The sequence below is a fragment of the Aplysia californica genome, unplaced genomic scaffold (assembly GCF_000002075.1).
Source record: "Aplysia californica isolate F4 #8 unplaced genomic scaffold, AplCal3.0 scaffold00308, whole genome shotgun sequence".
In the NCBI taxonomy this organism is placed as follows: Eukaryota; Metazoa; Mollusca; class Gastropoda; order Aplysiida; family Aplysiidae; genus Aplysia; species Aplysia californica.
In genome coordinates this window covers 665,055-675,054 of record NW_004797578.1, presented here as the reverse complement: position 1 = coordinate 675,054, position 10,000 = coordinate 665,055, and the positions used below count along the sequence as shown (strand labels likewise).

The following is a 10,000-nucleotide window of genomic DNA, read 5'->3' as shown; positions in this document are numbered from 1 at the left end:
CCAAGGAAAAATCCAGAAGTCAGGCCCAATAAATAAATGAGGATGGGGAAAAAACAGGAGCTACAGTCTAGAAGCATTACACTGGCAGTACAGTCTGAAAAGTGAGGGGTAAACACATCGTAAGGTATACAAATTCTTTAGATACTTTTATATGTCTTTCAGGTACTTCATGAATTCAATGCTATAGAGCATTATACACGCCATATTCCCCAAAACTAAAATTCATATAACAGTGTACTGGTATGGACGTGGAGCTTTATTTAAAAAGACAGTATATCCAGTTTTGAATAAAACTGAGATATCCATTCTACCTGATAGTTTAATTAAAACATGGTGCACATTTCTGCCTTAGTCTGGTATTGATACCTTTATGAATGAGGCAGGGAAAGTGTTTGGAAGATATTCAAAGCAATTGGCTGTTGAGAGGCAAATATGGGGGGGGGGGGGGGGGGTGGCTCTCCTGAACATTTTATGAAACTGTTTTATTCAAAATAAAACTCCAGACTAGCCCAGAGTACACAGGATCAGACACACATATTCAAAAGCCTTTTGTTATGTCCAGGAGAAACTCTCCAGAATCTGAAAATTATTCCACTAAACACAACAGACAAAAGTATTGGGGTAGATGCACTGGTTCCTTCAAGCTATACCACAATCTCCATACTCCACATTCCTCCACATTACAACGACCTTCCAGTAACAACAAACGTTTGAGCACTGTGATCATTTGGAACATCATGATTAATAAGTCCTCTTTCAAGTATCATTCAGTGAATACCAAGGGACAGGGATGAGCCTACTCATGTCTTGTTTTCCCGGGAGAAATATCTAGTATGGTAGTTAAGATTTCCAATACCACGAGGCTCTAAATAATCATACGCATTACAATAGGCTAGTACTTTATCCAAGAGAAAATTACCTCCTCTATTTCTCCTGGATAGAAATATGGATACACTCTACAACAGACGTCTTATAAACTCAAAAGAAGATTTTCCTTTTCCTTCACACAACATTGCAGTTATACATAAAGGGAAGCATCCATCCCAGTTTTTATAATGTATGGAATTCAGACAGAGTATATCATATCATAAATGGAGCACTCATGAAACCTACCATTTCACAAGATTAAGAAGTTTTTCAAAACTAGAAAAAAAGTGATGGTCTCAAGAGAAAAATCTGAATTCCTAATTTAAACTCATACTTCGAACTATCGCAATTTCTGGCATGCATTGGTAGTTTTTGTCAGAGCATATTAGGAGAGAGGGACATTTGGTTTTAAAAAGCCATTAAGTCCTGATCAGTTACCCAATTACAAAACAAGGGGTTACTTTGTTCAAACGAGGTCAACTAGGAGGAACCACTGTGCACACAGTAACAGCAATGAACACAATCATCCCAACCACCACCACCTTGGGCAGAAATCAGAGCACACACACAGAATTCAACTCTATCATCACCACCTTTACCAGAAATCAGTGCAGATACAGCAGAGCAAGCCGCCACCAGGAGAACACACACAAACCCACACGTCTCTACAACACCTACTTCTGTTTCACAACATGAGATGGTGTCTTAGTTTTGGGTGGTTCTGGAATTTTCTTTCCTTTTTTGTTTTTCGGGCTGGGTGGAGGAGGCCCTGGGTCCCTCTGTAGTGGTTGTGGGGCAGGAACCTCTGGATGGCTCATGACCTGGGAATGACCCCACACGCCTTTCCTGAAATAGACGGGGAAAACTTTTCAACATGTGAATCTGGAAACATACCGGCCACAAGCTGGAGTGGGGATAGTAGGAATCTTTCATTGTAATTTTAATTGTAGTTTTATGCCCTTTTTGATAATTTAGGAGGCGGGCAGCTTCCACCCTGCCTGTGAGGGCCAAACCTGGCTGAGAGGGATACAGCGTACCTGCAGAAAGATGGAGGTATTCAACAAAATTTTCAACACACTAGAACCGAACTCAGGTCTTCTGCATGGGACAGTAAAGTGCCTTACTGCTACACCTCAGGCATCACTCTATACATTAGAAACATAATATCAAGCTAGACTTTAACCGTAGTGTTTTCTTAGAAATTAGAAAGTCTTAAAAACTTGTTGAAATATTGCAAGAAAACAAAACAAAACAAAAAAATGCCCTAGTGGTCCTTTTCCTCTGGCAATGGGGGCCTTGGTTACATTAAAAAACATCATGACAAGAAGAATCCAGAAATAGTTTTGCTAAAATCATGAATATGTAAAGTGAAAATAGGCAGGAGCTAGCGCATAGAATTTGTGAAAAAGATAAAAGACACATTGTTTGTCTAAGAAAATTGGTGCCTGAAATTATAATCAACGGACAAAATGGTATCAATTTGGCTGTAGATTGCAAGCAGTATTGTGTTAATATTTTCCAAATGGACTCGCATACATACTCAGCATAAGGTGGCGTAATTTTTGCAATCAAACAAGAGGTCAAGTACGTGGATCCAGCAGATTCAGAGGTCAAGGTCTCAAGAAGCTATTGAGTCACAACGCAGTGGAATCAGGCACGTGTCAATTTTTAGGCATGTGGAGATATTGGTATCATTTAAAAGGTTATTAACCTGCCCTGCTTTCAAAGAAAAATATCCCCATCTATCTTGAATAGAATTTAAAATATTTGCGATTGAAGGAGGTGGGGTCACCTGGTTTCAGTGATAAAATTAGAGAGAAAATGGTCGCCAAAGTTGTTTTTTTCTTCAATGGCTTGAAAGTCCTTGAAAACTGAAAAATCACATAATTTGTGCCTTTAATCAACGTTTTTCAGTAAAATTCACAAGGAAATGTCTTTTTATACAGACATAAAAGAAGTTGAGTAAAAAACAAAAATTAGATAAAAATTGGCAGAAAAATGCGGTTTTTCTTTGATTTCATATAATTGTTTAATTTATTGGGTAATGGTACAATGAGAAAACAATTTCAGTAAAATACACTTTTCAGTCAAATTATTTTTTAAAAAGTAGTCCCCCTACTTTCATTTCGAGAGGGACTCTCTTTGAACCACATATTGTTACCCAGCTGTTCAAACTAATGTTCAAAGACCAAAATTTTATTTTTTCCCCCTGTTTTGTTGCAGTTTAAATTATAATTTGTGGTATGAGTTGTGCGTGTTCAATAAAGATTTTGTTGGTATGCAAAATCTAAAAGTTAAACAAAAGCAAGAAAAAAACCCCATAAATTTAGGTACAACTTTTAAAAGAATGAATCAAGATTTTTTCTCTCTCATGAAAAAAGTTGCTTTTTGGCCTCAGTATGTTTAAACAGCCTGCTGACAATATAGCTAAAGTGACAGATTACTGCAATTGCTTTGTAATATTCATGACAAGTAACATGTACTCTACACCCAAACAATGTCCTTGAGTAGTTTTTTAAAGTATAAAGTGGACCTTAATTCCCAAAAAGATGTACACACTTGTGATGATCTCTGTTTTTCTGTAATGAGTCAAACGACCGAGAGACCAAGTCATAGGCCTTGTCGTTGGGATCTCGCCCATCCGGTTTCCCTGTGGCTTGTATCTGAGGTACAACAGCAATAAATAGTTGTGTTTTTAAAGGACCATAGGTATAACAATCGTGTAAGACATACAAATTTCAAAATTATACGCGTTTTGTTTTTTCTTATTTCTATTGGAACTACATCATGACATGAAAAGCAGCCCAATGTGACCCTTACAGGCAGAAGGAAACAGAATACTTATTGTAAAATAAAATAAAAACAAAATATGTCAAAGAAATAATCAGGAAATAACCTTAAACTGCGTAACTCAAATCAAACTAAAAACAAACCATATTGAGACAGCAGAAGCTAAACAAACATAATGTTATGACGTTCACAATCTCTGTCTTCAGAAAAATCTCAGTACAAAATATTACCATCAGACCAGAAATTGAGCAAAACATAGAACCATATCATGTTGGCCTACAAGTCAGAAAATTATAGTAAAGCTTTCTTACGATATTGGGCCTAGACAAGAGCACTTTAAGAAATAGTGCATGTCATACCAAAAGCAGGCCTACCATGTAACAACTCTTTAAGAGTCATGGTTGAGTAAAGTATGTCAAGTCAATGTCATTTCTGTGTTCACTGTCTGTGCCAAAGATTTCTTCACTGCAATAGTAGATTTCTTTTTAATTATTTAATTATTTTTCTAGGGGAGCAGAACATCTGGGCTTGGGGTCATACCCAAATGTCAAAAAGATATTAATAATAATAGATAGCATTTGTATAGCGCATATCCCTGCTCGATGGCAAATTCTATGCACGTTACACTATATTATTACCCCAGCAGACCATAGTACACTCAGAAACATTCTCAACTTCCCAGAAAGCATACAGCACAAGCAGCTGGTTAAGCGCTCAAACACTAACAAACTGACAAGACCTTTCACTGTCTATATATAATAGCTGGGTTCCCATTTCCATCTAGGTGAAGTAAGGAAAATTCGTGTAAAGTGCCTTTCCAAAGAACACAACGTTGGGCCCCTGAAGGGATTGGAACCCATGGCCTTACAGTTACAAGTCTGGGAGCCTAACCACTAGGACATTGACGCCACGTGGAACGAGAGAATAAAAATACATCTTTTTATTGCCCCAGGGTATTGTACATCATAGATAAAGTTGCACACATGGGGCTCTCGTGGTCTAGAAGTTAAAGTGTTCGCCTCTTACTCAAAGGTCCCGGGTTCGAATCTGGGCAGCGGCTGAAAAAAATTTCTTCTCTAAAATTGTCTCCTTTCACCTCCTTTCTTGCTCTCTAACAATGTTCTGTTGTCTGCTTTTGTCTCCCCTTTCTGCCTCCACCCCCTCACCTCCTTTGCCCCCTCCTCTCGGCTCTTGACTCTTTCTGCAGCCTTTCTACTGCTTCTCCTTGGCTCCTTCTTACTACTGCCTTTCAGACACACCCCTGATCTTCTGGTAGGAAAGATCTTCCTCTAGCCTTCTCCGACAAGGGCGAAAAATCTTGGAGGGCCCATGTGCAAGTTGTGCATCTTAAAGATCCCTTGGTGGTCTAAGATTGATAAAAGTAGGCTTCGGCCGCCACCGCTCATATGACCTTATGCAGTTGCGAGCCCCGTCAAACACTTACCAAAAAAAAAGAAAAAAAGTTGCACGCAGCGCACAAATACACAGGAAAAACAAATTAATCCTATTGAACGCTATGTCAAATCACATGTGTTGAGTGTGAAGAAACATCAACTCTGAACCTTGATACTACATTCATCTGGCTAGGACCTACCTCTGCTTCCTTCATGAACATGTTCGAAGAAATCCTCTTGAACATGACATCCTGGTGAATTCCTTCTCCGGCAATCTCCTTTGTCATCTTACTGGTCACCTGTGAGTAGGATCAGGACACAAAAAGTGGGAAATTTATTGTTGTCATCTATAGGCTATCCAGTATAAGACCAAACATTTAAACATGATTCTTGCTCTCTCTCATATAGATCTATATCTCTTACGGACTTAATTAAATGTGGTCCCTCTCCAAAAATATGTGTCAGAGTGTTAAAGATCCTCAGGTGCGTTTACACAACATATGCATTTCTATCCATCAGACGATAAAGGATACATGAGGGCAGTACTCCAACACTTTTATTCTTTCTTTCCACTATTATTTCCTACTATCATCCCAGGAAAGAAATATGAAAGGGTAATTCATGTCATGAACAAATTGTCTTTTATCTTTTTCCCGGAAAAAAAGAAAAACTGGCATCTTTGGTGAGTGGTTAGGTGTTTTGCTGTGGCATGCACAGACTGCTGACTTTGAATCCTATGTTGGGAGAATTTCCATCAACTATTTTGATCTTTCTGCTTGGATACTGCATCCCTCTCTCAGCTCAGGGTGACTTAGACAGGCATGGTCAAAGCCTATCTCCATAATGATCTATCTACAGTTAGATTTGAATTTTAAACAAAAGACAAAGTATCAGATTAAATGAAGGCATGACATTCACCTCAAGCATAATTTCCTCAGCAGCAAGTTTTACAGCTCTCCTTTCAGCCAAGGCAGTGGATGTCTGATGCCAGTTTCTATCCTTTTGCACCATCATCTCCCTAAAATTATGACAAGACGACATTCATAGCACTTGGAATAACAAAATGATTATAGACATTCATATAGGGGTTAGCTTAAAAAATACACACGCACACACACTGAACTAAAATATTGTACCTATGTAGGAGCATAGGTACACAAACTATTCACATGCAAACATGGTAAAATGAGCACATACACATAATATGCACACACAAGTATACATTCACATACATAGACAAAAACACACTTACTGAAATACATTCCACATAAACACACATACAAGCTGCAAATATACGCATAAATCCATTGCTTTTTGTTTGTGAAAATACCACTCACAGCTTCATGCTTCGTTCAAAGACAGAGTAGTCTGAAGGAATGTGCTTCACAATGAAGTCATCCACAAAGTCATCAACGAGCTTCCGCACCTGACAAAATATTTTTGATATGCAATATATATCCATGAATAGAGTTGTTTCATAAAAGCACATATACACATACACAAGCATCAATAATCCTTTCTTATCATCAGATAAATTGTCTTATCATCAGATCACTTATCATATATCTACATTTATGTTTTTATAAATAAGACATACATTTAGTAGTCTTTCATCTTAACAGGCTAAACAGACAATACATTGATTTTAAGCTGTCCCAAGCTCTCACAAACAAGTAAATTTAATTGCATCAAAAAGGACCAAAAAAATAGTTCACTTTACAAAGGAATAAAGTAATAGTTAAGGTACTGGTTCATGGTCCACTGTCACTTTAAATAAATGCTCACAAGACGTCATGGCAACTTAATTGGCCAGCTTAATCTGTCCCAAATCTAACAGGCGTTTGAATAAAATAATTCACATATTTCTGCCCTATGAGATTATCAAGCACCCATTAGCAGCTGAGTGAACAGAGCAGTACAAAGGAAAAGAACCTTTTTCCAAGATGCAATATCATATGTTGCAAGCATAAGTCTTTACTTCTCCATTAGACTATGACACCTCTATTAATGAAGTGCTTATTTGAAATGGTACATGCATGCTTTTGTAAACGTAAGGGAACTCAAGATATTATAAATAATCAAAATCAGATGAGACGTGTAAGGCTATGACCAGTTATTGGCATGTGATGAAATACTTACTACATAATAGTCAGGCATCTGCCAAGCCTCATAACTTTCCACACCAAGTTCACCTTTGTATGGCCTCTTCATTTTCAGGTAATCATGATGAAGACTCTCTCTGTTAATTAAGTAAAGAGAACAGCATGTTTATTCACCCTGGCAAAAGAAAGCCCCCCCCCTCTTCATTTTTATATGATTTGCTAGAGAACAAGAACACTTGCTCTGCCATAGGCAGACAGCCCATATCAATGTCCCTATTTTTTTAAGTATGGGAAAAAGTATGTACAGTTTAACATGGATAGCTCGAATTTGTCGGGAGCCCCCTCGGTAGTTCAAGAGATCCACAGTGCAAGGGATATCTTACAAAGATAAAGAAAAAAAAAAAACGGGACCGCAGACACAGTTCGATGGATGCAAGATTTCGAGTCTTCTGTGTTTGACGCATACGAGCTATACTATATTTTTTTTCAATAGTGTACAAGTCAGATAGAAAGTATGTACATTTCTTTGACAAACATTCACTTAAATCTTTTTTGTTCTGTTTTGATACCTTTTAATTGGCAATACTGTTATTACAACAACATCAATTTTTTTTTTAATAACCCAAAAACCAATCCACTTTCAGGATTTTCACTTTCAAGGCTTGGTGATCAGACCACAACTGTAACAATATACAAGTTCCTCTGAACCATTTTTCAAATGCAATTCAGACGAGTCTGCACCAAAAATCTCAGAACAGTTAGTCAGTCTGTCTTGGCAAAGATGACTGAAGATTCCAACAATTGTATATACCTTAAGTTCCAAATCCTGTCCACAGCATTTGGCATGTCATCCACCACCCTTTGCACATGAGAATCTGATGAGTGGACACTCCGATAGGCTGGAGTCATCACTTGGGGAGATCCAGTTTCATTTCCTGTTGAGAATGAATGTTGGAGATATTAATTTACAAACTCACATACATAAAAACACACACATAGACATGCATATACACGCATGCACGCACACACACACACACACACACACACACACACACACACACACACGCACACGCACACAAAAGTATGTATGTGAACACACTCTCCCAGTTACTGCATTTTTCAGAAATGAAACGTTTAATTAAAATATATGCTGCCAATTGCCAGTGTTTGAGACATAACAACATATTTCAATACAGAAACATGGGTGCAAGATAGCTTATGAAGTTTGTTGATTGTACTTAAATTCATAGATATGAGATATGAAAATGCAAAAACCAGCCTAGACAAAACTAATTTACAGTAATTTACAGATTAACATATGGTCACTTCGTCTTGATAGCAAAATGGCACATCTCTTCACTGCTTTTGAGATAAATGAAAAAAAAACAACTGTTCAACCAGATCATTTTTCATCTAATAATGGTAAAACTTGCCACGCATTTTCGTTTTGTGACTGCTAGCGCATTTTTGTTTTGGTTTTACCAAAAGATAGATATAGTACCAAGAAACAAAATAAAAGGCTTGTTGCATTTTGACACAACTCTGAGTTACACCATTTTGCTAGCGCACAGTAATTATTCATTTCAGCTGTCATAAAGTTCAAGAAAAAGTTTCAACACATCTCATAATATAAACAGGTGCATCAATAAAATATTAGTTTTTTGCTTTCTTAAACAAGTAAAAGTCTTTTGAAATTAAACATTCAGAGAGGGCTAATTATCCAGAATCTGATAATTTATGTGTCTTGTACAGGCATTACAAACCAGGAAATAAACTGGATAAAATCTGAGGCATATGCCTCTGTCTGCAGCATCTTTAAGCCTTTGTACATGATAATTATCATAACTAGGCAAAAACATTTATGATAAGTTCCCACATACAATGTAGTTGCAATAGATTTCATGTCTCAAGACTAAAGAAACAAGACTGAATTGAACACATAAGTTCTGTGTTAGGTTGCATGAAAAAAGTGACCCATTTTCATCTCAACTGAAAAACAAAAGATAGAAAACAACACAAACAAAAACACAAGACAACATAACCAAAAACAAAAAGAACGCCAAAAACGTTTGAGAAGTCCAGTCTGGAGAAGATGTTTGTGAAGTCAGGGGATTCCCTTATTAACACATTATGATTAAGATTCTCAAGACTACAAGACTTCAAACATATTCTGCAAATAACCAACCTCAGACTTAAAATTATGTACATTATCATCATTATTCATCTGTCTTAAGTAAAAAGGAAGAGTTATTTTTCATCAAACAAATTGATAAGCAGCCAAGCTAACAAAACAAGGAAGACAAATCTTGCCATTAATGGAATATAAAAAATGATTATGTCCCCTGTTCAATAAATTGCTGAAATAAGATGTTGACAATTTGTAAAATCTGTACTAAACAATATCTTCCTTTTTACACCAAACCTGAGTAATGTAATAATACTTGTTTAAACAGGAGCAACAATATTGAACAAAAATTAGAATGAAAATCAAAGCAACAGACACAATAATTTTAGCCCAAAAAGTTTTATTTGTAAGGACACTGATTATATCACTATTTATAGAGCATTTTAACCAAAAAAATTAAATAGGTTATATATAATTAGTAGCTTGTACATTAATGAAACAAAAAACCAAACCCCCCTATAAACATACCGGTACCGCACAATACTGAAATTGACATTGTGATATAACATAGTAGAAGAAGAACATGAATAACAACACAATAAAAATCCAAAGGAAAAGGCATCTCCCCAAAAAGTGCCCAAGTATGCACTCAAACATACACACACACACACACACACACACACACACACACACACACACACACACACACACACACACACAGT

General features: G+C 36.8%; 1 protein-coding gene across 3 annotated transcripts in view; it reads right to left on the bottom strand.

Annotated features, from left to right (window-relative positions):
* LOC101860420 overlaps window positions 1–10,000 on the bottom strand; it is a 64,833-nt gene that overhangs the window by 37,286 nt on the left and 17,547 nt on the right. For all 3 annotated transcript variants that reach the window (XM_013084665.2, XM_035970700.1, XM_035970701.1), the window contains exons 6-12: window positions 7,965–8,088; window positions 7,191–7,290; window positions 6,389–6,477; window positions 5,970–6,069; window positions 5,252–5,350; window positions 3,427–3,530; window positions 1,546–1,713 (exon numbers count right to left, since the gene is read on the bottom strand). In XM_013084665.2, coding sequence (XP_012940119.1) covers window positions 1,546–1,713; window positions 3,427–3,530; window positions 5,252–5,350; window positions 5,970–6,069; window positions 6,389–6,477; window positions 7,191–7,290; window positions 7,965–8,088 — 784 coding nt within the window. The remainder of the gene's footprint in view (window positions 1–1,545; window positions 1,714–3,426; window positions 3,531–5,251; window positions 5,351–5,969; window positions 6,070–6,388; window positions 6,478–7,190; window positions 7,291–7,964; window positions 8,089–10,000) is intronic.